The sequence below is a fragment of the Panthera leo genome, chromosome B1 (genome assembly GCF_018350215.1).
Source record: "Panthera leo isolate Ple1 chromosome B1, P.leo_Ple1_pat1.1, whole genome shotgun sequence".
Classification (NCBI taxonomy): Eukaryota; Metazoa; Chordata; class Mammalia; order Carnivora; family Felidae; genus Panthera; species Panthera leo.
Window position 1 is genome coordinate 26,330,337 of NC_056682.1, and position 27,581 is coordinate 26,357,917.

The following is a 27,581-nucleotide window of genomic DNA, read 5'->3' on the forward strand; positions in this document are numbered from 1 at the left end:
AGTCTGTGATAGCAGAGAATGCAATTAAACAAAGACTATGGTTCTATTAAAATCACAATGGTTAATAGTGCAGGTAGACACCTAAATTCTTCACCGTATAAACTTTCTGTTACATTTTTATGGCACAGGTGGGGCACCTGCGTGGCTCAATCGGTTGGGCATCCAACTTTGGCTCAGGTCATAAGCTCATGGTTCCTGAGTTTGAGCCCTGAAGCGGGCTCTCCGATCTCAGCGCAGAGCCCTTTTAGTATCCTCTGTCTCCCTTCCTCTGTGCCCCTCCCTCACCTCACCCCTCCCCCCGCCCACTGTCCCCTGTATACACACATGCTCTTTCTCTCTCTCAAAAATAAACATTAAAAAAAAACCAACAGAAAAAAACCCACATTTTTATGGCACAAATTAAAAATTAATCTCATGCTGCTGAAAGTATGCCTTTAGCTGTTCCTAAGAGAGCAAAAAAAAAAAAAAAAAAAAAAAAAAAAAACAAGCAAAAAACGAAAACAACAAAAAACACAGAGGTTCCTAAAATGGCATAAAAATAAAAGGAGGTCTATATGTACTTTACACATATCACATAGAAAAAAAATTTAAATAACTAATGTCTCTCCTCTTGTATTACTAATTTAACCCCAGGATTTTATTTTTTTAATTTTTTTAAAAGTTTATTGACTTAGAGTGCATACAAGCACGTGTATAAGTGCGGGAGGGGCGGAGAAAGAGGGAGAGAGAGAGAACCCCAGGCAGGCTCCACACTGTCAGTAGAGAGCCCAATGTGGGGCCTGAACTCACAAACCATGGGATCAAGACCTGAAGTGAAATCAGATGCTTAACCGACTGAGCCACCCAGGCACCCCTAACCCCAGGATTTTAAAAGCCATGCAAACAATTATTACATGAGAATGAGCTAATAGTAATTCAAAAATTATGAGTTACTGTACTTTTTTAGTTAATAGGTTTAAAGGCCAGGGCTCTGATGATCTCTCTAGAAGAAAAAAGACCGTTTGCAACTTCCTGTATTCCCAACACGCCTCTCTCACCACTAAGTGGATTTCTCCATGACCCACTCAGCTGGACTCTCTTTCTCCTCGGAACTCCCATGGCTCTTTGTCTAGATTCGCTTTAGATCTATTGCCGTTGGACATAAGCCTCATCTCCCTTTCCAGACCACGGTCCTAAAGGACGTCTCTTAGGACAGCCTGCTGGATTTTCCGGGTGCCCTTACATTGCTGGAAGGACACCGTGAATTTCTGCTGAGTGAATACAGGATTCAGCGAACGAACAAATATCCTGACAAACGTCTCCCTACGTGTCATCTCATCTCTATATTGCACGAGCGCTGGGTTGTATCTTTTCGTTAACAACGTAGACAAATAGAGCTCCATCATTTCTCTGGCAAGGATTTGTTTTTTTAACTTAGTATAAGCTAAAACCATAATTAACCACTGGGAAGACCGGCCCCAACATTTTTCAACTGACCATGAAATGGAACTGACTGATACATCGGAACCAGCCCTCCGTAGATGTGAACTTCAAGGGGTGACCAGAGGCCTCGGGCTTTGCCTCAATGCGGAGCCGCTCCCAACCATTCAGATGTTTGCTTCGGATCGTCCCCACAAGTGAGGAGACTCTTTGGGGTCTAACTTTTCATCCTCTCTAATGGCATCTAGAGTCGGGAGAAAATTAGTGGGAGAACAGACCATGGGCGTGTTCTTAATAATTTATTCCATTTTATTGTATTTATTATTAGGTTAAAAAGCAGTTAAGGCCCAACCTGCTTTACACAGAGCATTAAGATCTTGGTGGGGCCCAGTGCCCTGACGAATTTAAAAGAGGGCACAGAGAGGGGTGCCTGGGTGGCTCGGTTGGTTAAGCATCTGACTCTTGATTTCGGGTCAGGTCACAGTCTCCCAGTTTGTGGGTTCGAGCCCCGCGTGGGGCTCTGCACAGACAGTGCGGACCCTGCTCGGGATTCTCTCTCTGCCCCTCCCATGTGCGCTCACTCGCTCGCTCTCTTTCTCTCTCTCTCTCTCTCAAAATAAATAAATATACCATATTTTCTTTATTAAAAAAATAAAAACTGAACAAAAGAGGGCACGGCGAGGAGGAAGAAGGGGGCAAGAAGAGAGCCACGTTAGAAGTGCAGCGAACCCAGAAGGGGTGTGCCTGCTCTGTGCTCTGCCATTAGCCCGACCCGCAGCTGTCAACACCGGGGGCCTTCTCCTCCCACTCTCCCCAAACCCCACCCTACTGCAGACCTATTCGAAAAAGAGTAAACAAAGCACCGACAAAAGCAATAACAGAAGAGGGTGGCAAAAGACGATCATCCCGGACCAAACAGATCTTGGTAATATGTTTGCTTTGACCTCTTCTTTGACAAGCACCACCACTAAAAATAAGCTAGAACAAAAGGTGATTCGTTATGCACGGCCATAAAGAACCCTGGGGCACGCTGCATACATAATTCATGATGCGAAGCAAGCTGCCATCAGCCCCATTTATCCTTTCAATATTTTAAGGTGGCAAAAGGTTCCCAGATATTTATAAAGTCTCTTATTCCTACACAACCCGTCCAAGTTCAAGAACTAATGGAGAACTTTAGTCTTCTGCAAATGACATTACTCATGATCCAAAGACCATAAATCTTCTAGGATTCGCTCGGTATCCATCACAGGAGGGTGGCTAAACAACCCTAATAAACCAATTAAGTAAGCAAGCAACACGTAACAGTCCTGTTGAAATTAATCTTATCAAATCACTTCTGCTTTCTGTTTTAAGAACAAATGCCCCAGTGTGGTTCAAATTTATTCCATCCCATTCATCCAAATCACGGAGATACGCTTTCCACCTCACACACAGGGAACAGAAGCCCAGGAAGGTTACTTGGCGTATCTCAAGATCTCAGGGCCAGGCAGAGAGGCCCAAGACCTCCTCATTAACATCCTGGACTGTTCCCTTCCTTCCCAAGGGCCTACATCACTTCCTGTTATTAGATTTACCTCAGAGTGCCCCCCCCCCAACTCCTTTCTTACTCCATTCAAGCCCATCTTCCATGCTGCCCTGAGTGGTTACAAAAGGTGAACCTGACACACCCCTGTTTAGCCCTTGAATATTTCCCTCTCCCCCCAGGGAGGGGAAAAACCATCAAATCAAATAAAAATAGCTTTATATTGAGCTGCCCATAATTCTGTCACGAATTTTAGCTAATCGGGTATACAGGCTAAAAGATATTTACATGGTAGGCACCTGGGTGGCTCAGGCAGTTAAGCATCTGACTTCGGCTCAGGTCATGATCTCACGGTTTGTGAGTCAGAGTCCCAATTGGGTGAGCTTGAGCCCTGCTTCCAGCAAGCCCTGCTTGTCCCCCCTCCCCTCTGCCCCTCACTCACTTGCGCCCTGTCTCTCCCTCTAAAAAAAAAAAAAAAAAAAAGATTAAAAAAATATTTACATGTCATGTGCACTATTAAGTAAAAGAGCAGACTCCAGTCCAGTCATTTGTCTGACCTTCTTCCCCCCACCCCTACTCTCTGACACTCCAGTGGCCTTGGTGGTTGTCGGAAAGTCCCCTAGCACCACCTCTGCCCTGCCGGAGACCTGTCCTCACACATCCAGCCCTGCCCGCCTGGCTCCAGGGAGCTCCCCCACCTCAGCCCTCCTCTGGCTCCTGCGGCCTGTTCGCCATATGTATACTGCTTGTCTGCTTTGCCCAGACTGCAGATGCCTGGGATCAGGGCCTCCATCACCTCTGACTCCCCATCACCTGCCCAACGCCGCATCATTACAGAGCATCAGGTGATGTTCGTCGTCCAGCACTATGGAATTGAACACTCATGCGTTTTGCACGTTATTCCATTGGTCATTCAACCAACCACCCATTTTTGGCAGGTGGAAAGCTAGCATTTTCCTGAAAGGCAGTACAGGGTGGTAACAAATGGCATATTTTCTGGAGGAGGAGAGCCTGGGCCCTGGCACATACTGTGTACGTCTGGCTAAGTCACTCCGCTGCCCTACGCCTCGGTGCTCCTCACCATGAACGGGGATCATGGGCTAACATTTATCAAGCACTGACTGTCTGGCAAAACTACCCTGGATACTTGGCATCCACGGATCCATTCAACCTTCACAACATCTAAGGAGGCTGTGAGAGGAGGAACAAATGCTAAGGGAAGGTGAGGATGATTTCTCCTCGTGTACCCACGAAGAAACCGAGGCTCAGGGAAGCTCCCCAGGGGTGCAGGCTTCTTTACTCCCTAATCTGCTGGCTTTGAAAGATTAAAGATGCAAGGCCTCTCTCTCTGATGCTGCCGTGGCATAATGCAAGAAAGCTGCCTGGCAGGATTCATCTCTAGCTATAGCTAATGGGACACTTGTCCTACGTCACCCTCCACAGGATGCTATGTAGGCTCCTTGGGGTGAAGATCTTTCCCGTTACAGAAACGAGCTAAAGGTGGTGGGGGGAAGAGACAGAGGTGGGAGGCTATTCGTACTTTAAGTAGCGCACACCCAGATTCCAAGCATTGTATTATCCGGGTGACGCGTGTGTCTGCATCCTTGGGAGGCGACAGAGCGTGTGTTTACGCGTGGATGTGAACAAAGCCACCGACGTGCACCAGATTCTTCGAAAGCAAATATTTGTCTACAACTGAAGAACCAGGATGCTTTTCTAACAAAGAACAATGTGCCCCATTCTAATTCCTGATTCTTCCTCCTGGTCTACAGCGGGCTCTGCATTCAAGGGAAATCCCCCCATGAATGAATGTGTCTCAGATCACAAAGGGCACAATAAATCAGAAGATTCGCGGACTGCGCATAGGGACGGCCTGCACCGGAGGTGGGGGGGGGGGGGGGGGGGGAACACCTGGGGCCAGGTACATGGCAGCCTAGCAGGTCCAGAAACGGTCACCCGGTTGTTGTTTTGGTTTTTGTTTACTTGTCTCGGCGAGAGACTTTTAACAGCCCTGGTAATCAACAAGATGCAGTCACCCCTGCCATTGGGGTAAGCTTTAAATGCTGCACCATTGTCACACAGACAAGGCTTGGAAACATGAACAGTTTTCAAAAAGTAGCTGAGAGGCTAACACAGATCTGATCAACTGTCCCCCTGCAGTAAAGCCTAGCCCGACAGCCTCCAAGGCAAATTCCTACAAGGACCAAACAGAAAATAAGTGAATTTTCCTTTTCTCTGTGCCAAAGGAAAAAAAAAAAGGTGGAAACAATGTAGTAATCAGGGAGAATGCACATTATATTACATGGTAACCAGAGGGCACGCATATGTTTTTCTTGGGGAAGGGAAAAGGCATACGTAGTCACAGAGGCTTTAATAAAAGAAATAAACTCAAAAGAACACCTGCCCCTATCTAGAGAGGGTTGGGCCACTCATCAGCCATCTGGGGGTGAGCAATCTTAGCGACAGGGACAGATGCATCCTAAGGGGGCTTTGCATCCCATTTTTGTGTTACTGTGCCCTGGGCACAGAATGGCCCAGCTCTCAGCAGACCGCTGAGCTGTTTGGGCATTACAGTGGTCTTCTGGAAAATTCGTATCTCTCTTTTCCATTCTTCCCCATACAATTCACGAGCAACAAGCCCACAGCAATGCCTGGCCAATGTGCAGACAAGGTAGGTCAAGAGCATCCCAGCAAATACATATTTTTTAACAAGATGCTCAGAAAAATGTGGTAGGCATACTCTTCTCCACACCGTCTGCATGGATTGGGACAGTTAGTATGAGATGGAGAATTTTAAAGACCAAACCCTTCAATGAGCCCTGTTAAAAATTTTCTGTCTCTAAGAAAATGATTGCCAGTTTTGTTAGCTTGAAGCAAAACAGACAACTAAGTATCTTTTAAATGCAAAAGCAACCCTAACAGGATTGAATTCTTTACTGTTTTTACAGTTTAAACACATTTTATTGTGCTGGGGTTATCCTTTTTTTTTTTTTTTTTTTTTTTGAGACAGAGAGTGTGTGTGTGTGTGACCAGGGGGAGAGGGACAGAGGAGGAGGAGAGAGAGTGAGAGAGAGAGAGGGAGAGAATCTTAAGCAGGCTCCATACTGAGCGGGAAGCCTGACGCAGGGCTTGATCCCATGACCCTGGGATCCTGTGCCAAAATCCAGAGTCAGATGCTCAACCAACTGAGCTACCCAGTCACCCCAACCATTCTTTACTCATTACACACACAGAAGAGTGAACAGTTCAGCTCATCTCTTAAAAGTTTGAACCCCGGGGTGCCGGGGTGGCTTAGTCGGTTAAGCGCCTGACTTCAGCTCAGGTCATGATCTCACGGCTCACGAGTTCAAGCCCCGCATCAGGCTCTGTGCTGACAGCTCAGAGCCTGGAGCCTGCTTCGGATTCTGTGTCTCCTCCTATCTCTGCCCCTTGCCCACTTGTGCTCTGTCTCTCAAAAATAAATAAACGTAAAAAAAAAAAAAAAAAAAAAAGAAAGTTTGAACCCCTACTTGTACCAGGATAAAACATCCAGGGTACACTTGCTATGCATAACAACCAAGCTGAGGTCTAGAAAACACAATGTTCTGGAACTCTAGGACTAGTTACAGGACAGAAATGAAAACTGTCCCACTGGCACAGGCAGATTTTTCTTTAGGTGACAGTGGAGGTAGAAAGGAGAAGCAATGTTTTTTGAGGCACCAGGGTGGCTTAGTTGGTTAAGCATCGGACTCTTGACCTAGGCTCAGGTCATGATCTCACAGTTTGTGAGTTCAAGCCCTGCATCAGGCTCTGCGCTGACAGCATGGAGCCTACTTGGGATTCTCTCTCTCCCTCTCTCTCTCTGCCCCTCTCCTGTTCACACATGCTTTTGTGCTCTCTTTCTCTTGAAAATAAATAAACTTTAAAAAAAGAAAAAAGAAAGGAGAACTAATGTTTTGGGTCAATGAAATACAGTTCATTATCACTCATGTTTGTATTCATTTCTCACATGGACACAGCATTATTCTTGCCACCACTATCTTATTTTGACCAGTGGAAAATTTATTTGGAGAGATGCAAGGTTTGTCAGTATTGCTATATCTAAACACGCCATCACATTAAAATGGATGAATTAGGGCTGCCTGGCTGGCCCAGCCCACAGAGCATGAGACTCTTGATTTCAGAGTTGTAAGTTCGAGCCCCATGTTGCATGTAGAGAGAACTTAAAAAATAAAATCTTAAAAAATAATAATAAAATGGACGAGTGATGCTGAGAAATGCATAATAGTGCTGAAAACAATGGTATTCCAATAGGCATCACAAAAGTCCATTAAAAAGACTGCCCTTATTTTAGATCACAAAGTTAAACTTTTATAACTCCCAAGCCCCTTTTTATTTTTTTTCCAAGCCCCCTTTGGAGGCCCACCATTCAGACTCAGAGATTCATCGTCTTGTAGTTGTATCTCAACAGTGTTCTGAGCACAGAGCTGGATTACCAACCCTGAAGGAAATAAAAGGGAGTATTTCTCAAGATGCTGGAAACTGAAGCATTTACTTAGCATAAAATTTATAAAACAAGCTTGAAAGAACCCAAGGTTTTTCAATATAGGACATCCATTGGTAGAATATGACTGATATACAAACATACAACAGGTCTAAAACTACTCATATGAGAGCATTTCCAAAATGCAATTTTAGCTGGCCAAATGCAAGGTGCAAAACAATGAGTGCAGCATTATCTTTTTCAGGTTAAAATATATGCAGGGGTGCCTGAGGGGCTCAGTCGGTTAAATGGCAACTTTGGCTGAAGTCACGCTCTCACGTTTGTGAGTTGGAGCCCCGCACTGGGCTCTCTGCCGTCAGCACAGAGATCACTTCAGATCCTTCGTCCCCCTCTTTCTCTGCCCTTCCCCCACTTGCACACACACTCTCTCTCTCAAAAATAAACATTTTTTAAAAAAGAACATAAAAAATATATGTAACATATATATGTCATATATATGTTATACACACACACAGGCATATATATATATACATATGCAAACATATGCTTTCTTTTTCTTGGAAGAATTCACAAGAAACATTTTCCAGAGAAGAAAGAGAACTCAGGGTTAGGGTTAGGGTTATGAGAGATGGGATTCTGCTCCTAAACATAACATCCATATACAGGTATTAGTTTTTGATTGTCAGTAGAGGTTATACAGGTGGAGATATTACGGTTCCCCGTGTGAATCCTTCTGTTGTTACTTCCCTGTACTTAGAAAAATGATAATGGTATTATATTTGATCACGAGGAAGTGATCAAGACATGTACTGAATAAAATTTAAAACATCAGAAATTTTTTAAACTCGAAAGGGCAAACATGCTGGAAAATAAATACCTTATGTGTGAGAGCAAAAGGTTATTATATTTAACATTTATAAAGAGTTCATATAAATTGAAGCCTGTAATGATAAGAAATAAGAAATCACTGTGATTAAAATCAGAAAAATAAAAATACCACTAAGCTGATGCTGAAAGATATTATTAAACAATTCACAAAAGAAGCAACACAATCAGGCAACATTCCTAGAGGAAAACATTCATATTCATGAAATAAAGTTTTGACCATCAGTGAGACATTGTCTTCCATCAAATGTTAGTGCATTTTTAAGACGATACCCAATACTGAGGAAGTACAGTGAGATCAATGTGGTGTCCTCAGCAGGTATGAGAATGAACTGTGGCCCCTCGTGGGAAGCAGTGTGACATGTACTAGACCTTAGGCATTCCTCGCCTTTGACTCAATGATTCCACTCTGGGGATTACTGCCCGAATAAGAAAGAGCTTTTATAAAGAAATACAGTCATCAGAGAATTACTCGAAATACAGTCATCGGAGAATTACTCGTAACAACAAAAACTTGAAACAACTTAAGAGTCCAGTGGTGAAATTAACAAAGGTAAAAATCCCCTTGATGTATTGTTATGCAAGCGTTTGTAATTATCACGTAGATACCAATAATATGAAACCATATTCACGACGGCTTACTTAGGTTAAAAAAACAATATTTAAATTATTTATACAATGTGATTACAGCTACATATTTTAATAAATTGAAAATTAAGGGGGAAAAAACTGGGACACCTGGGTGGCTCAGTTGGTTAAGCGTCCGACTCTTGGTTTCAGCTCAGGTCATGATCTCATGGTTGGTGAGACAGGCCTGAATTGAGCTCTGTGCTGACAGTAAGGGGCCTGCTTGGGATTTTCTCTCTCCCTCTGTCTCTGCCCCTACCCAGCTCTCATGCATGCCTATGCACATGCGCCCTCTGTCTTAAAATAAATAAATCAACTTAAAAAAAAGGAAGGGGGACTAAAAAGAGAGTAACTTGTGTTAAATAGTTATATTAGATATCAGTCACAATATCGAATTTTTTCCCCTTTACCCCTCAAATCTATGTTTTAATAAAGGGGAAAAAAGCATGTTCAAAAGAGCATACAGTGTTTATGAACAGGGATTGTGCTATACTTACACTCCTTCCCCCAAAAAAGGGGAATTTCATCCACAGCTAATGAGATTTCCAAATATATGTTTAGACTTGTGCTTTCTAGAATAAGTGCAGAAACAGTAGCAGCAGCTAACATCTATTGAGCTCTTGCCATACGTCAAGCATTGTTTTAGGCATTTTACATGTACTAACCCAATCTCAGGACCACCCTGTGACACAGAGACTATAATGATGCCCCAAATCACACAGCTAACTGGCAGGGGGAACAGGGATTCCAAAGCAGACATCTACTCAAGGGCCCTTGCATCTAACCACCGTATTGCAAGGCTTCCATTTTAAAATGCCACAGGAGGGGTACCTGGGTGGCTCAGTCAGTTAAGCGTCTGACTTTGGCTCAGGTCATGATCTCACGGTCCGTGAGTTCGAGCCCTGCGTCGGGCTCTGTGCTGACAGCTCAGAGCCCGGAGCCTGTTTCAGATTCTGTGTCTCCCTCTCTCTGACACTCCCCTGTTCATGCTCTGTCTCTCCCTGTCTCAAAAATAAATAAAACGTTAAAAAAAAAATTTTAAATGCCACAGAAAATTCAGGTATTTCAAGTCAAGATATAAAGTAAATATGAACAAAATATAAATCAAACATTTAAAGTATCTTGCACTTCCTAGGATTCCAATTAAAATGTAACTGAGTATATTCTGATCAATTAAGAGGCAAGGAAAGACAAAGTCGAAGGATTACAACGAAACACGGGAGAAAACACTGTCAGAGTGTGGGGAGTGGTGTCCAAACAAATGAAATGCACGGAATACAGTATTCCATTACTGCAAAATTCATAAAAACAATATTTTCAGCCTGTGATGTCCCAAAAAAACACAAAGGTAAGATACTGAAATTCAGTCCACAATCAAATGCTAATTGTGTTACAGCCCAATTTGCCTCTACTGCAGAATCTGTTATGGTTAAGACTAAGAGGAAGGAAAATCGGTGTTCTCGGATACATTTCCAGGGATTATGGAGGCATGAGGCCATCTGGCTGTTAGAATAACCAACTCTCTTTTCCTGCCGGTTCTCAGACCTGGAGAAAGTAACCAGTGGCACGCTCAGAGATGGATCCCTAGGACAGGTGTTCTGTCGGCCCAGCAACAACTTGATTATAAGTCTGAGCAAGTCATTTGAAATGACCCTGCCATTCTCCAGCCATAAAGCTCTACCATACTCTGAACATAGCCCTGCCTGATAGAATAGGAACGAAGCTTCCAAAACTCTAACATTTGGACCAGCCATGGTCACCAGCAAACTTCTTATCAGTTCATATGTGTGACTTAATTAAAGAAGCCTCTTCCTTAATAAGACGGCTAAGTGCTTTCGTGCACACATGCCCACCCCCAGGCATGGCACACTGAACTCTGTATCACCCTCCGCCTCCAACTTTTTAAATCCCATTCTAATTTGAAATACCCTCCCCCACTCCTTCATGTGGTTAACTGGAAATCACCCTTTAAACGCTCACCTGCACTGTGGTCCTTTTGGGAACCCCTCTCTGAGACCCCACCTCTCCCCAGCACCTGACTGTGACCTCTGCTGATTTCCACAAGGGCAGGTCCCATGCATTAGCAGACCCCACAGGCCCAGCACTCGGCGCTACAGGATGGGGCATCCAGGAAAGAGGGGAGAAGAGGGGGGTCCGTGCATGCTGGAAGGCAGTCTGCAGCCTAACCGTAGGACCAGAGCAGGACAGAGGGTAGGAGCAGAAGGTCAGGGCTGAAACCCCAGAGTGCTCTCACTCCGGGGCAGTCACTAACTTTCTAAGCCTCAGTTTCTCCACCTCCACATGAGGACAGTGATAACACCTACCCCCCAGGGTTGCTGGGAGGATTAAATGAGATCACCCATGAGAAGCACTTAGCACTCTCTAGAACAGGTGGGAACTCAAGAGAGGGCCTGCATCTCACGGGCTTCCGACCTCGTCCCCTTAGAAAGTCTGGCGTGATGATTAATACAATGATAGCCTTTATGGCATGAAAAATAAAAATCTTACCGAAACAACAAAAGAAGTTGCTAAATCAAACAACAGACCCTGGGAGAAACAGAATTTTTCTGGGGCACCTGGGTGGCTCAGTCAGTTAAGCGACCGATGTCAGCTCAGGTCATGATTTCAGGGTTCGTGGGTTCGAGCCCCGCATCGGGCTCTGTGCTGACAGCTCAGAGCCCGAAGCCTGCTTCAGATTCTGTGTCTCCCTCTCTCTCTGCCCCTCCCCTGCTTGTTCTCTCATTCTCTCTCTCTCTCTCAAAAATAAACATTGAAAAAATTTTATATAAAAAAAGAAATATCATTTTTCTGATTTTATTTTCTCTCTCCATTACTATTTTTTAAAACTCTCCCTAAAAAAAAAGAAGAAGAAGAAAAGTAAAGAAAGAGGTTTGCTCTACTCCCCCTCAATTCGCTACCCCTGTAACACGGTACTAATATAAGTCCTTCATTTTAAAGGTGGAGTGGATCTAAGAAAATTAACTCTTTAATTCCCTCAACATTGAACATGCTGACAACAGAAAGCTGCCTCGACAAAGCATCCTCCAACAAAGAAACCTATAAGCAGCAGCCATATATTTTTACTATAGCAGCATCCCATTTAATTTGCACCGTCTTCAGAGTCGGTGTTCATAAATCTTTGGTGTCAGAAATGACTGATCACTTTGATCTCTCTCAAAAGGAAGCAAATCCATAAACGACTCTGAGAGATGTGAAGGTCCCTGATGAGGAGCCATTATTCCTCCTCAAAAAAGCAGATTTGTTTTCAAAGTTTTTAGAAAGCCTCGGGTACCATGCATTGTCTTTTTTCAGCATCCTCTCCAGATCTGCCTGCAATTTCTTGCAAACGAGTGATCCAAACTGGAAGCCAACGGAAGAGAATGGCTCGGGCATTACTCTCCACCTACTCCTCTCTGCCAAGCAAATTCAAAGTATGAGGACATTTTTTCCTCAGTACAATCACATTTTTCTTCTGGAGAAATCAAAAGCCAGGTTCTTCCTCTCAGTAATGATTCAAACCGGCAAATGAATTTCTCCACATGTAGTCCGATTCCATATACAGGAGAATCAAAAATTGTATCAACCGGGGTGCCAAGGTGGCTCAGTCGGTTAAGCATCCGACTCTCGGTTTTGGCTCCGATCATGATCTCACGGTTTGTGAGTTTGAACCCCGCGTTGGGCTCTGCGCTGACAGTGTGGAGCCTGCTTGGGATTCACTCTCTCCCTCTCTCTGTCCCTCCCCCACTCTCTCTCTCTCAAAATAAATAAATAAGCCCCAAATCCCAACTCAGCTCCCCATGGCCTAGGCCATATACTTATTTTATTCTCCTCCAACTCCTATTTCGGTACAGACTTCTGTACACAGCAGGTCTTCAAGTGATTAATGACAGAATCCGGCTAATAAACTTACAGTACACTTGGCCGTCTAATCTGCTAATAACCTAATTTTTGTCTCCATGCTACTCCATCTCCTTAACTCATATCTGCCTATGGTTCTGCAAATTGTTCCAGAGCGCTACTCAAAATTTCTGTAGAGAAACAGCACTGCACAGAAGACTGTGATTGCACAGTACTTAGGGGCGCTCCTCTTCTATGTGTTCTTTATCGTCAGACCCCATGAGATCACAAATGCCACAGAACAGACCGGAAGGCCCAGGAACTACTTTCTTCCTCTCACTGACGCCAAGTAAGAGGATTCCGGATGCAACCATGTTAGATGTTCATCAACGTGGCATCTCAGAGCCTGGCCTAAAAAGCCCTACTCTCCTCAATTCGTGCCTTAAAAGCAAAGTTGCTACAAAGAACCTGACAAGAGAATTTCCAGTCCATTCGCCCAGGAAGGAAGCCAGCAACCTCACCTGCGCCTTGCCTCCGGAAGCACTTGACCTCCCATGTGGGGGCCACGACAACGTGAATGCACTAAATGCCATGGACTGTTCACTTAACAGGAGTTAATTTCCTGTTATGTGGATTTTTTTCTTAATATTTATTTTTGAGAGACACGAAGCATAAGCAGGGGAGGGTCAGACAGAGGGAGACAGAGGGCGGGCTCTGCACTGACTGCAGACAGCCCCACACGGGGCTCAAACTCAGGAACCTTCTTCTCCTTTTGTATTCTTTGCCTTCTGGAAATACAAGACTAAAGAAAAAAAGGATGCTGATGGTTTTTCACCAATTTACTCTTTAAGAAACGAAGTATCAGAATGTTCAGCTAAGAGAGTATGTTGAGAAAGACGAGAAAATGTTTTCAAGCATTCCGTGCCCAAACTGAGAATAACTAAAGACGTTTCCTCCTCCCTCTCCACAAACACGCCCGTGAGCAGGCAGCGGGGTCTGGGAGTTCTTTTCTTTTTTTTTTTTTTTAAATTTTTTTTAATGTTTATTTATTTTTAAGACAGAGAGAGACAAAGCATGAACGGGGGAGGGGCAGAGAGAGAGAGAGAGACACAGAATCCGAAACAGGCTCCAGGCTCTGAGCCATCAGCCCAGAGCCCGACGCGGGGCTCAAACTCACAGACTGCGAGATCATGACCTGAGCCGAAGTCGGTCGCTCAACCAACTGAGCCACCCAGGTGCTAGGAGTTCTTATCCACAGCACGGTCCATGCCAAAACGTATCTGCCTTCATCACAGCCAGCAACTCTTCCGCCTTCCAGGAACTCAAACCCACACCCCTAACCCGGAACGGAAAAGGCAACAGCCGGTGGAAGAAGGCAAACGGCTGGTACGAACCATGGAAAACGTCTTCCTTCCTGGACCAGCACCACACCTGCACTCTCCTCACCTTCTACACTTTGTCTAGAGGACAATGTCAAGGGGGGGCTGGGGGTGAGTCAGAAGGAGCGAGTTAGGGAACAGTCCGCTTGGGGGGGCGGGCAGGGCTCACTGACTCGACGGGAGCAAACGTGAGATCGGGTGGAAGAGGGCTCTCTGAAGCTGGTTCCTGCACTTGTTCACCTTGACCTCCCAGTAAGCTGCTCCTATGCCCACCCCTCCCCCATTCCTGTAGGAGCTAGGAGGCAGGAATACAGGTGCCGGAAACATCACACAGGAAAATGGTATACGTTTACCTTAAAATACACACTTTAAGACCCAGAACATCATAAACAACCCAAAAAAGCACCTTGCCAAGGAATCGATTATGGAACACTAGAGTTTCTTGAGTTCTTGAAAAGTAATCAATCTCTATTGAACACCTTCAACCGTCTCAGCCTTGCACCTGGCCATGTCCGGGAGCGCTGTGCCATCATAGGAAACGTCAGAGCTCAGAGGAAGGGACAGAACCATAGCCATGTGGTTCTGTCATACCTTACATAGTATGTACCGCCATACCTTACATGGGAGGAAGAGTCTTTACGGAAAACACGTCATCATACGTGTTCTGGGGTTGTCCGAGGTGCCTGCGGATTGCTCTGGGTTCTACCGGCTGCCCGGATGTGAGAAGCCAAGTACGGATCAGGGGACAGCTTCTTCAATGCTAGAGCATAACTAGGGAATGCAGGCCAAAATGGGGCTTCCCCATCCCAACCCACTACAGTGAAGGTAGCCAGCCCCCAGAGAAACGTCAACCTGACAACCACCGGGAACTGGTTTTGCAATCAGAGCGGCCGAACCAGGGAGAGCAACAAGATGCCTGGGCCTGCCCCAAGCAGACCCTACTAGGGTGCTCTCCACAGAGCCCAGAAGCACAGAGCCACTCTCCTTTCCACCCCGGGCCACAGGACTGCAAAGCCTCAGGAGCCAAGAGAGGGAGAGGGAGGAGGCCAGCACCTGCCCTGGCTTTTTAAAAACAGCATCCTACTAGATGGATGACCAGGTCCTTAATCAAAACAGGCTTCCATGGAGAGAAGCAACTTAATGGGTGAATGGAGAAAGCAACCAGAAATGTTCACCCCGATATCAGCCTGCACCCCTCCTGTCCTGTATTATAGAACAGAAGCCCCCTCCCTCGCTTCTCCACAGACACAGGAAAACAACTGTTTTCCCCAGCGCATTCTCTCACCTAATCCCCAAGATGACCTTTTGCATGTTAAAATGAAGTAAATGACTAAGAACAAAAAGAAGAGGTTTACTGGGGAGTAAGACGAGCAGACAGCGGAATATGACATAAAACATCTGCTCACGAATAAAAAATACTTTCTCTAGGGAAATTCTAAACTACTTGTGCAGAGATGGGCCTGAAATTCTGTTCTAGAGTCTAAAGAAGAGGCACCTAATACTTAAAATAATCTGAATACTCCCAAGGCCTCTCAAGTCTTTGAATTCTATTTTTCATGGTATTTCTTTCTCCCACTGCATGATTAAGGTTTTGATTTTTATATGAAACAAAGCCCTCCAGAGTTCAAAGAAGACAGTTCACAAAATAAAAGCCAAGAGGCATCAATGTTAATAAAGCTAAACTAAAAAGATATTTAATAACCTTTGTGAAATTAAAAACAATGACTAATTCAATCCAAACAACTAGGTCATGCTCAGATTCCAGTAACTCTAAAACTGAGCTATAATAAGGCAAGAATTCTCCTTTGCTTCAGTGGTCACAATGAAGGGCCCATTCAAGGGAAAGACCAGTAATGCAGACACAATGGAAACACCAGAGGGACGTTTGTGGGGCAGAGGAGGGAAGTTGGGACACAGGACAAAGCAAGATGATCACTACTACGGGGGCCACCTGGGAATTTGACAGAGTACGTGAATAACAAAGAAAAAAAAAGGTATTTCTCACAAAAGACCAAACAATCATTCTGCAAACATCTGAGAGGCTCTTACAAAAAGCCACCAAGCCTCAGGCAGGTCTCCTGCTCAGAGGAAGCAAGTGGACCACCTAATCAAAGAGATCTTGTGACACACAGAAACACCAGCAGAGCAAGGCAGAATACGCTGGATGCCTCAGAGGTATACAGCGTGCAAAAAACAGAACAGGGGCACAAAGCACTCAGGAGACGGAGAAAGGCATCAGGTCACTGACTGAATAAGACAGACCAAATATAAAGACGACCATGTGGGAAGTCTGTCTCCTGCCCTGGGTTGCTTCCTAATTATTCCTACACAGGACCTTTAATGATTTGGAGAACAGGATATTTAGTGAAAAACTACATTCACACCAAGTTCAACTCACAAAGGCCCACTCTTCCAATTTAAAAACGCACCTCGTTCACTCAATCACTTGCACAGACTCTCAAGGGACTAGAGTCTTGCTCAGACCTATATCCTGGCTTCCACATCTTACTCAATGTGCCATGCATCATCCAACCGAAGGAGTAGTCAGTGCTTCTGGCTTGGATAGCATGCTGGTAAAAGAACAAAAGCATGAATAAATATTCCACAAGAAGAGACTCCATTCCAGGACAAGAACATCCCACCAAGTCACGAGGAGGAAACTTGGCTGTCCGATTCTGGCAGGTCAGTACCTGGTGAAAGCGGGCAAACATGTGCCCATACACTTAGGATCTATCTAACCTCTTCCGAGTTTCCAAAAGCATCTCTTGTCACTCAACACTTTTGTCTTTTTTTTTTTTAATTAAAAAAAAATTTTTTTAATGTTTATTTATTTTTGAGGGAGAGAAAGAGACAGAGCATATGCAGGGGAGGGGCAGAGAGAAAGGGAGACACAGAATCAGAAGCAGGCTCCAGGCCCTGAGCTGTCAGCACAGAGCCCGATGTGGGGCTCGAACTCAGGAGCCGTGAGATAGTGACCTGTTGCGAAGTCAGATGCTCAACTGAGCCACCCAGGTGCCCCAATGCTTTCATCTTAAATAAGATACGTAGATAATCTCTCTAACAACATAAGTGGATCTTTTTTTCACTAGAACTTTTAAAGCCAAGTGGTTGTTGACTGAGGATTTTCCAAAACATCACATTTCTTTTGTAGACTAAAATCAGAAAAGAGAAATCCAGCACTATGTCTGTCTAGGTCAATGACATTGGTGCAGCTCAGGCCAGAAAATGCAATGCCCTACTGACATTGAACGGGGCCAAAACAGACTCCCCCCCTCCCCCTCCCCGCCAAAATAAACTTTAAGAGATTGTAGTGCAACTTTACATTTTTTTTGTATAAAATCAAGGGAGACAGTAATTTACTACTTATTTTAATGTCCTAAAGTTGAAAAAATTAAAAATCCAGTCTTTCACCACTGAAAACAATAAATGAATTTTTTTCCCCACTAAACTTCATTCTGATGGGTCTCAAATTCCTCTGACAGATTTTTGATCAAGTCATTTGTATTAAAAAGTACTGATTTTAAAAACTAACCACTTAAAATTGCCTCACACATGTACAAGCAAACGGTCCACAAAACATTCTCCTTCAATTTCACACCATCCTATCTAAAATTGTTAAGACTTTACAGGGGAGTTTGACACTTTAACTGAATGTAAAACTAAGTAACAAATTGTTTTAACTTCCCTAAAATGCAAAATGACTTCTTAAAGAGACTTCGAGGGGCTGCCAGTAGATTAAAGAAAGTTTCTGCTGAGTTAAAATACATTTTAATAAAACCTAGGGGCTCAAACATATTTTTTTTATAAAAATTTTTTTTTTAACGTTTATTTATTTTTGAGACAGAGAGAGACACAGCATGAACGGGGGAGGGGCAGAGAGAGAGGGAGACACAGAATCGGAAGCAAGCTCCAGGCTCTGAGCCATCAGCCCAGAGCCCGACGCGGGGCTCGAACTCGCGGACCGCGAGATCGTGACCTGAGCTGAAGTCGGACGCCCAACCGACTGCACCACCCCTAACTAACTGAGCACCCAACATTATAATTCTGTTCCTACAATATCTTCTAGTTATTTATTATCTCAGCTCTTCCCAAGTCTTTCAGAATTGTTAACAAATAGTATCAAATGAGTGCTGTCACGGACGAATCTGAAAGAGGAAAATGGGTTTCTTCCCATCTTCTTTTATTTACTTATTTATTTATTTACTTACGGGTGTATTTAACGTATAGTATTAGTTTTGGGTAAACAACGTAACAACTCAGTGTTTGCGTGCCTTGCAAAATGATCGCCGCAGTAAGTCTAGTTAACATCTGTCACCATACGGTTACTTCTCTGTCTTCTTAATGTCATGAATTACCCATAATCATTTTTTTCCACTACTCTGTGCCCTTTGCTACTTTTCAAAGAAATACAATCCTAAATGAAGCGAAAAAGATTAACTTAGTTCTCAGACCATGTATAAGCCAGACGTGCGTAATCTCTAGCACAAAACCAACTTATGATTTACTCTTACTCGATATATAATACAATTCGATGGTTTTCAACCATTTATTTGTTTTCTACGTTGAGAAAATCATCTTCTCCTTACGGCCTACATCGCAAACCAGGTGTGCCTCCTTTGAAAGACGCACAGGCAAAACAATAGCAAGAGAATGGGCTCTCGGTTTCCGTAGCCTGGCACACGGTACGTGCTTTGCTTGTGGAATTTATGACTGTTAAAAATAAAAAATGGAGATCTGAGGTTAGAAAAAAAAGAAAAAATTCTGGCCTCATGGTGTACTCCTCAAATTTCCTGGAACTCCCCTGCCCGGAGCTTTGCTTGTCCAATAACCTGTGTCTTCCCCTTTGTTGATAGGAACAGATTTATTAATGCTTCATCTTTGGATTATGAATCAGCTTTGGGCAGCTCCTTCAATGAGCTACTCTGTGACTATGTAACTCGTAACCACTTTCTTCAATCTAGTAACACAATAAAGAAGTGTTTGCTTTCATGAGGAAGGCACCAAGGCAAATGTAAAACAAACTGAAGAGTCACGGACAATGACATGACACCAGATAATCATTCCGAATGGACAGCTCAATTGACTGGCGGTAACTGAATACGGTGGCTTTTTTCAGGCTGAAGAATTAAACTCAGCCTAGATCTAGGGCAGCAGGAAGAGGTTACCTTTGGAAATATTGGTGTCCGATTGCTTCCTGACACTATTAGGAGCTGCATTCAGACTAGGACAAAGATCAGAATGGCATGCGGTCTTCCATTTCATCACAGCTCAATGTACCCCGGGGGTGGAGACTGAGGGGGGGAAACTGGCCATGATGCTGTCACTGGGCTTGTCCCTACGACGCCTGGAATGCTGTTAACCATACCTGCTCCCCAAAAGCCGGAGTTGTTTAAAGAATGCTCTAGTGTGAAAAATGGACACATTCCCAGCTAAAGACTCAGGGTATCAATTAACCAGGCTCAAAAAATCCCACACCACCAGTTCTGGAATTCTCCCACTCACCTACAATGCTTTAAAAAAGTAAAACAGAAAAACGTCTATTGCAAAACAGTCCCCAAAAGAGAAAAAGGAAAAAAAAAAAAACAAAAAACCATAAAACTCTTGCCAGCCTTTTGTCCCTTCCATCTCTCACAAAGTATTTCCAAAAAGCTCTAACGCTTAGCAAAAACCAAACCTTTAGACATCTCTAAAGCACAAAACTGGCAGGAAATACCCGAGGAAACTCCCCTCAGAGATTTCAGTAATCTATCTTCCATGCCTTAGAGTGTGCTGGGCAACAGTGATCCCAGGACTTAGTCATGCATTACAGACTGAAATTTTTGTCTTTACTAAACCATCATTCACCCCATTTACAAAACATTCTTCTCTAGAATTTCCCAAGAAAAGTGAGCGATAATTTTTACTTTATGATTACGCTGAATTTAAACCAAAGATGATGACAATGACATCTCAAGCCGCGAGCACCCCGTAGAGATGTGTCTAATATGCACAATAAGCCAGGGCTCAGCATGAAGCTATCCATCTTCTGTTCAACCACCTGAAATTCCTTCCATGGAAGGCAGGCTGAATTGGGAAAAGGGAAAAGGAGATCCAAAATCCAACAGTGGGCCTGGAACCCGCTTCTGAGGTCTGGGTTTTTTTATTAGGAGAGTATGACACTGGCGACTGTATTTCTCTTTTGCTCGTCCCTAAACCCCCCTGCATTCACACTGAAAAACTTTCCCGGAGAGCCTGTGAGGTTAAGCAAACAGTCGATCAAATGAAACACCGGCATCTTCAAAAAATGCACCTTAAAACATTACCACAGAAGAGCCACGTCCCTCTCTCCACTTACCCACAGAAGAGCCACGTCTTTCTCTCCACTTACCTGGGAAAGCGTGTGGATTGGGCGACCCTCTCTTAAGGCACTTAGAACAGAGAATGTGCACGGTGTAGTGCAGTCCAGGCCATTCCTGAAGTAGGACATTCAGTTCCTCTACCAAGGGGGTTATGGCTTGCCACGCCGTCCATATATTTGGTAACGAGGCATGGCTGGCAATGGACAGAGTGTCTGGCTGCAAGACCCCCTTGGCAGGTCTGTAACTGACCACCACAGGAACCTTCCCTCTATATGCAAAGATCTGAAGTTTACCATCCGATCTGTGTACCACGTGGCTGTTGATCTGGACGCTGTAGCGTGCAAACAACCCGGGCGGGAAGGTAAAGGGAAAACTATATTCAATCTGCAGCTGCTCGGCCACAAAAGACTGTCCGGCCAGGTTGGTCCCGTTGATCCAGGCCTCTGCGTGGGGCACGTCATTCTGCACATAGCATGGGAACTTGTACCAGGCCGTGGACCCATTCAAAGGCTTGCCCTTGGGTTTATTGAGGCAGTAACAGAGTCCCATCTTCTCCAGCAGCTCCAGCAGCAGCTGAAAGTCCTGCTGGGCCTGGACATGAGGCTTCAGCAGCAACCGAATGACATGGGCTGGCAGGAGCCCATGAAGCAGAAAGCCCTCCACATAGTGATGGAGCTGGGTGGTCCGGAGCAGTTCCTGGCCCGGGGTGGGCGCCGCCACCGGCGGGGAACTTTCCCCCTCGCCCTCACCCTCGCCGCTGGTCCCTAGAAGCAGCTTGTGCAGCAGCAAGGAAGGATCCCTCTGGAAGAAGACATTGAGGATGTCGATGAGGCGGGTGAGGTTGTGGAAGACGTGCTCCTTGAGGGCTGGGCTGTCCTCGAAGTAGAGCAGCTTGCCGCTCTCGTGCAGGTAGGAAAGGGCGCTCTGCAGCCGGTCCTCGGTCAGCCCCGCCTGCAGGCCCAGGCGAGCCGAGTCCCACCAGCTCAGCCACAGTCGTTGCGCCTGGGGCGGCTGGAAATGCAGTTCCTCCAACACCTGCCAGGACCGAGGCAGCACTCTGTGTAAATTGGGGAAGATTTCCCTGTGCTCGGCCACCGAGAGCAGTTTGTCCCGAAGGCGCTGTAACTGGCGAGGGTCCCTGCAGCTAACGGGCAACACCGGGGAGAGGATCTGCAGCCGGTGGTTGAGCAGGTACTGAAAGTGGGCCTTGCGCCGCCGAAGGTTCTTGTCGGAAACCCCGTAGTAGGCTGCGTGGGGGCTGGCGGAGCGCAGCTCGAAGTCCCGGGCCAGGGCCTCGTCCACCACCCGAGCCAACCGGCTCAGCCCCTCGGCGTCGTGCTTCTCCTGCAGGGCGATCTGGCGGTGAATGTCCAGGCACTTCTCCTCCAGCTCCCGCTCCCCACACAAGTCTGCGTGCGTGCCCACGATGCACACCACGGCGTGAGGCACGCGGGCCCCCACCCGGTGCAAGAAGGAGCCCACGGTGGTGGGAAAGCGGGGCGGCTCGTAGGTGGCCAGGTTCACCACCAGCACATAAAGGGCTCCTGGGGAGAGGAAGAAGGGCTGGATCACCTCGTAACTTTCATCCCCGGCTAAGTCGTACACAATGAACCGCAGCCCCCGCGAAGCGTCGGCCGTCCAGCTGGTCACCTCGATGCCTTTGCTCACAGAAGGAGCCGAAGGCGGGTAGCTCTTTTCCTTGTCCCCTCCTCCTTGGTTTCCGTCCACTCTCTCCTCCGTGAGGCAGTGGCGGAGAAGGGTCTTCCCCGCAGCCTTGTGGCCCATCAGAAGCAGCTTGAGGCGGGGCTGCACGGCCGGCTGTGAATGAGCCAGCTCCTTCTGGTAGGCTGCGATGTAGGGGATCCCCTTCATACAGACCTCGTAGGGGGGCTGGATCAGCGGGTTGTCCTTGATCTTCCACAGGCCCACCCTCGAGAGCTGGCCAAAGCTGTCCGGCAGCACTGCGATCTGGTTCCCTTGCAGCACCAGCTCCTCCAGGCCGGTCAGCTCCACAATGGAGTCGGGCAGGTAGCGGATCCGGTTGTTATCCAGCCAGAGGGTGAGCAGCCGGCCCAGGCCCGAGATGAGGGATGGCACGGAGGTGAGCTGGTTGCGGCTAAGGTAGAGCTCCTCCAGCCCAGCCAGGGGCAGCAACGCGGCAGGGAACTCCTCGAAGAGGTTGGAGGAGAGGTTGAGCATTTTGAGTCGCTGCAGGCGGCTGAACTGGGCGGGCAGAGCCTGCAGCCCGTTGTTGTCCAGCATGAGGCTCTCCAGGCTGGCCAGCTCGCAGAAGCCGCTGGGCAGGGTGCCAAGCTCGGCCCCGCTCAGCCAGAGGATCTTGAGGGCACGCAGGGCACTGATATCCTCAGGTAGGCCCCGCAGCCGGTTGCTGGACACGTCCAGCTCCTCCAGGGCCGCCAGCTGCAGCAGCTGCCGCGGGAAAGCAGTGAGCTGGTTGTGGTCCACGTCGAGGGTGCGCAGGCGGAAGAGGCAGGAGAGGGAGTCGGGCAGGTGCGCCAGCCGGTTAAAGCTGACGTCCAGCTCCTCCAGGTGGGCAAGGGCCCCCAGCTGGGCCGGCAGGGCGGGCAGCTGGTTGTGGCTGAGGTTGAGCTTGCGCAGCTCCCGCAGGGCACTCACCACCTCCGCGCCCAGGGCGGTCAGCCGGTTGTGGCTCACGTCCAGCTCGGTGAGGTGGTGGCCCAACTCAGCCACGGCCGGGGGCAGCCGGGCGAAGCGGTTCCTGCGCAGGACCAGGACGCGCAGGCTGCCCAGCGCCGAGCCCAGCCCGTCGGGCACCTCCTCCAGGCCGTTGTTCCCCAGGTTCAGCACCTCAATGTCCCCGATGTTGGCCGGCAGCACGAGCTGCGGGGCGTCGGGGGAGTCGAGCTGCTCGGCGCCGGCCCCCGGGCAGCCCCCGGCCGCGCTGAGGGTGAGCTGGCGCAGGTTGCTCCGCAGCTTCCTGGCGCGCAGGGCGGCGTCCCGCCACAGCCTCACCGTCTTCAGGTTCCCACTGTCCTTCCCAGCCATGGCGGGGCCCCGGGCCGACACCCTCGCGCCGGCGCCCGCAGCTACATGCCGCGCTGCGCCCGGGCGGGCGCCAGTCTCCCGGGCCCTCTCGCCCCTCCCTTCCCACCAGCCCTCGGCGACCGGCGGCTGAGGGTCCTAGCGCAGCCAGCGGCGGGGCGCCCGCAGCTGGGGGGCGGCGGCGGCGACGCGAGCAGCTCCGGGGGGCGCCGAGCGCGCGGCGCGGGGGGAGGCGGCGGCGGCCGGCGGGCAGCGCAGCTCGCATTCTCCTCGCGCCCCGGCCATGGGCGCGCCGGGGCAGCAGGGCCGCCGCCCGCCGCGCCGCGGAAGATGCCTGCTGCTGCTCCTCCTCCCGCCCTGCCCGCCTCGCGGCGCCTCGGTGCCGACTCCGGCCCCGCTACCCTCGCAGCCGCGGCCCCGCTGCCGGCAGCGTCGTCGCCTCCGCGAGCTCCAGGAGGAGGGCGGCGCTCGGCTCCGCGGCCGGCATGTTGCGGGCGCAGGGCCGGGGCGCAGCCGGGAGGAGGGGGCGGCGGCGCCTCCTTGTCTCCGCTTTCCCCGGGCTCGGGCGGGAGCGCGAGCGCCGCGTCCCCGGCGCTGGGAGGGCGCGATCGGGAAGCGGCAGCGCCGCCCGGCGGAGCGGCCCCCACGTGACCGGCGGAGGCGCCGCGTGTTCCCGGCACCGCCCCGGGGGCGGGAGCCGCTGGGCGAGCGGCGGCTGCGGGGCCGGAGGCGCCCGCGGGTGCGGGCCCGGGACGGGGACCGCGCTCGGCCGGGCGCGCGCGGGGAGCCGGCCCTGGCTACGGATCCGGGCTTCGGGGTTTTCCCGGTGGGGCTGGCCTGCGTCTGGCTCTTTGTTGGCCCCGCGCCTCTAAGGATTCCTTTTTCTCCCCTCCTGGGTCGGGTCCGGGGGCCGCCCTTGCTCATTTCTTCAACATTTTTTTTTTTTTTTTTTTTTTTTTAATTTATTTTTGGGACAGAGAGAGACAGAGCATGAACGGGGGAGGGGCAGAGAGAGAGGGAGACACAGAATCGGAAACAGGCTCCAGGCTCCGAGCCATCAGCCCAGAGCCTGATGCGGGGCTCGAACTCACGGACCGCGAGATCGTGACCTGGCTGAAGTCGGACGCTTAACCGACTGCGCCACCCAGGCGCCCCCCTTGCTCATTTCTTTACCGCCCTTCCCCTTCCCCTGACCCTGCATCCACACTGTGATGGAGCTGGCGGGATTCGGGGGCCTGGGTTGCGTTGTAGGAGCTTAGAACGAGAGTGTGACTAAACAAAAGGACTAAAGCAGGCAACCGTTCGTTCATTTGGTAAATATTTATTGAGGCCCTATTTTGTGCCAGACTGACTGAGACAGACGTTCTCAGCTCTCCTGGGGAAGACTTGGAGCAGGCTCCTGGCCGGAGTTGGGGAGTCGGGGAGGGGCTGGGGGGCTGGGGTACGCAATGCAAGGGCTTTTCATGTAGGGTATCCCATTTATCCCCACAACGACCCCGTGAAACAAATCCCATATCCCCATCGTACAGTACTTTTACTGTTGGTTCAAGAAAATGGCAGCCGTTTCCAGGCAAAATGCACAGCCCAGTGCTCGTTTTTAAGGTTTATTTTTCCTCTGTTAGGACGTTTCCTTGAGATCACATCTACACTAAGTAAGTAATATCTTCAGAATTTACCCAAACCTCGGGGCGCCTCCGTGGCTCAGTCGGTTAAGCCTCCGACTTGGACTCCGGTTATGATTTCACAGCTTGTGTGTTCGAGCGGAGCGTGGGGCTTTGAGCGGACAGCCCTGAGTCTGGAGCCTGCTTTCTTGGGATTCTGTGTCCCCCTCCCCCACTGGGGTCTGTCTCTGTCTCTCAAAAAAAATGAATAAACATTAAAAAAAAAATTACCAAAACCTCAAAACCCATTAGGTATCTGATATCACTTCCATCACGGCCTCTGAATTGGTTAATAACGAAGCAAATAGTTTTCAGATGCAAGACTAAATGTGATTGGTTAAATGCACCATGGTTTAAATGCGCCACTTAGCGCACTAATTGTTCTCCCTTCACATGTCATTGCTCTCATTTGCGGACCTGTCTTTGGTGCAGTTATCCAGGTAGTAATAGTTTGTCTCTTCAAAGAGAGCTGTTGAACATCTTAGTCTGGAAATCTGACCCAGGGATGGTTATCAAGCCTTGGTCCTACATCTTGTAACTGGCGGGTGCTTCTGGGGCCAGGCCTCTCCCACACCACAGGTGAAATGTAGGTAGTCAGAAGGGAGAACTGAGCTGTGTTCTGAAGAAACTTCCTAGGAGATCAAATTGCCCAAGGATTCCTCCAGCCTCTCAGCCCAAGAAACACTCTAGATGACCTACACTGACCATTTTTTTTTTTTTTCCAGCAGAGTAAACAGGCCCCAAATAAGCAGCTTTTCAATCAGCCAGCTAGGTAAAGGGCAGAGCCGGGTTTGCTAACCCCCCATGTGGGTGATCCCCCTGGTGCATCATCTTCACGGTGTTCTTCAGACCCTAAATTCTCCACCTTTAGCTCCTTCCAACCCATATGTGAAGCTCGGGCTCAGGAAGGAGATTGGAGAAGGCATGAGTTCCCTACCCCACTTTCAGTGGCTAACCTGAAGTCTTAAAGTGGTTTGGAGTAGATCTAAATGACCTGTACTGAGCTGTTCCCCTTTACATTTTTTTAATGTTTATTTTTGAGAGAGAGAGAGAGAGAGAAAGTATGATCAGTGGAGGGACCGAGAGAGAGGGAGACAAAAAATTCAAAGCAGACTCCAGGCTCTGAGCTGTCAACAGAGAGCCCGATGCAGGGCTCAAACTCATGAACCCTAAGATCATACCTGAGCCGTACTCAGCCACTTAAGTGACTGAGCCACCCAGGGGCCCCTAAGCTGTTCCCCTTTAGAAGCCATCAGAAAATTATACTTCCATTTTAAAAAGACTTCCATGTCTTTGAAGACGGTGCTCTCCTTTGTCAGGAGATAACCTGTGATTTTCTGTATCTGATAACTAGAGCTGAGAGGGCTAGAGAGTGCCCTGTTTGGGACCTCTCAGCCCTCCCTGCAACACTAAAGCCTGGTGTGAAATCTCAGCAGGAATACACCTTTCTGAGCCCCTCCACCTACTCTGTGTTGTTGGGGTCAGTCATGCAGGAAGGCTTGTAATGTCTGCTTCAAGAGCTCTTTGAGAGTCATTATGCTAAAAACTAAAGAGTCAAATCAGGAGAATGCAACGATAAAATAAAACTCTGGGAAAATAAATTGTGTCCAGTATGGCTCTTAAATCCACACAAGGTTGGGCACCCAACCCTGGCACATCTGGTCCTCCTCTAGCCACACACACCCCTTGTGGAAAAGTTTCTGATGGGCCAGTGAGGAATATGGACATGCCCCTTCAACTTTCTAGAACACTTTTGGTATGAAGAACGCTAAATTCCTGGTGCAAACAGCTGGGGAAGGTGGACACAGTCCTGCCTAGTCATTCAGGAGTTGCTGCTGTGTATATCCCTCGCCTCCAGGGTGTGGATGGCCGTCTGTGTGTGCCAGTCCCAGTCCCCTCCCTGTGTTGGATGGAGCCCACGTTAGGATGGGGGTGGGGGGCGCGTGGATATGCCACATTTGTCAGCTAAATGTAGCACATTTAGATATTTAGGCATATAGAATATGGACCTCTGTTTATTGTTTTGCCCCAGGCGCTGCAAAAGTTAGGGGTGGTCCTGCACGTTAGGGTTTTCCTAAAAGCACATCATTTTCACCGCTGCCATGTGATGGCAATGGCATTCTACGCGTAGGGCTTCCTCCCAGAGTGTAGCCTCTCCTAGGGCACCCGTTGTTGCTTCCGGGGAAAGGGAGGTCACGCTTGAGGAGGCTGCGTCTTAAGCGAGGCCTTGAAAGATGTGGCTGTCAGTCATGGTGTAAAGGGCCCCGGTGGCAGGGGTACTCTCCTCTTACCCCCCTCGCTAAGACCAGCAACAAGTTCCAAATAAGCCTTCGTCTCTGATATCTTCTGCTCTGTCTTCAACATGCTCAACTTTCTTCCGTCTTGCCAGATTTTCCTCTTGAC

General features: G+C 48.1%; 1 protein-coding gene across 14 annotated transcripts in view; it reads right to left on the minus strand.

Moving 5' to 3' along the window:
• Positions 1 to 23,638, minus strand: part of MFHAS1 (multifunctional ROCO family signaling regulator 1) — a 114,073-nt gene extending 90,435 nt beyond the window's left edge. For all 14 annotated transcript variants that reach the window (XR_006201501.1, XR_006201496.1, XR_006201500.1 and 11 more), the window contains exon 1: positions 20,523 to 23,638. Coding sequence is in view for 2 of the 14 variants with exons in the window: in XM_042934419.1 (XP_042790353.1) it covers positions 20,523 to 23,520 (2,998 nt within the window). In the remaining 12 variants the exon portion in view is untranslated. The remainder of the gene's footprint in view (positions 1 to 20,522) is intronic.
• Between the last annotated feature and the right edge of the window lie 3,943 nt (positions 23,639 to 27,581).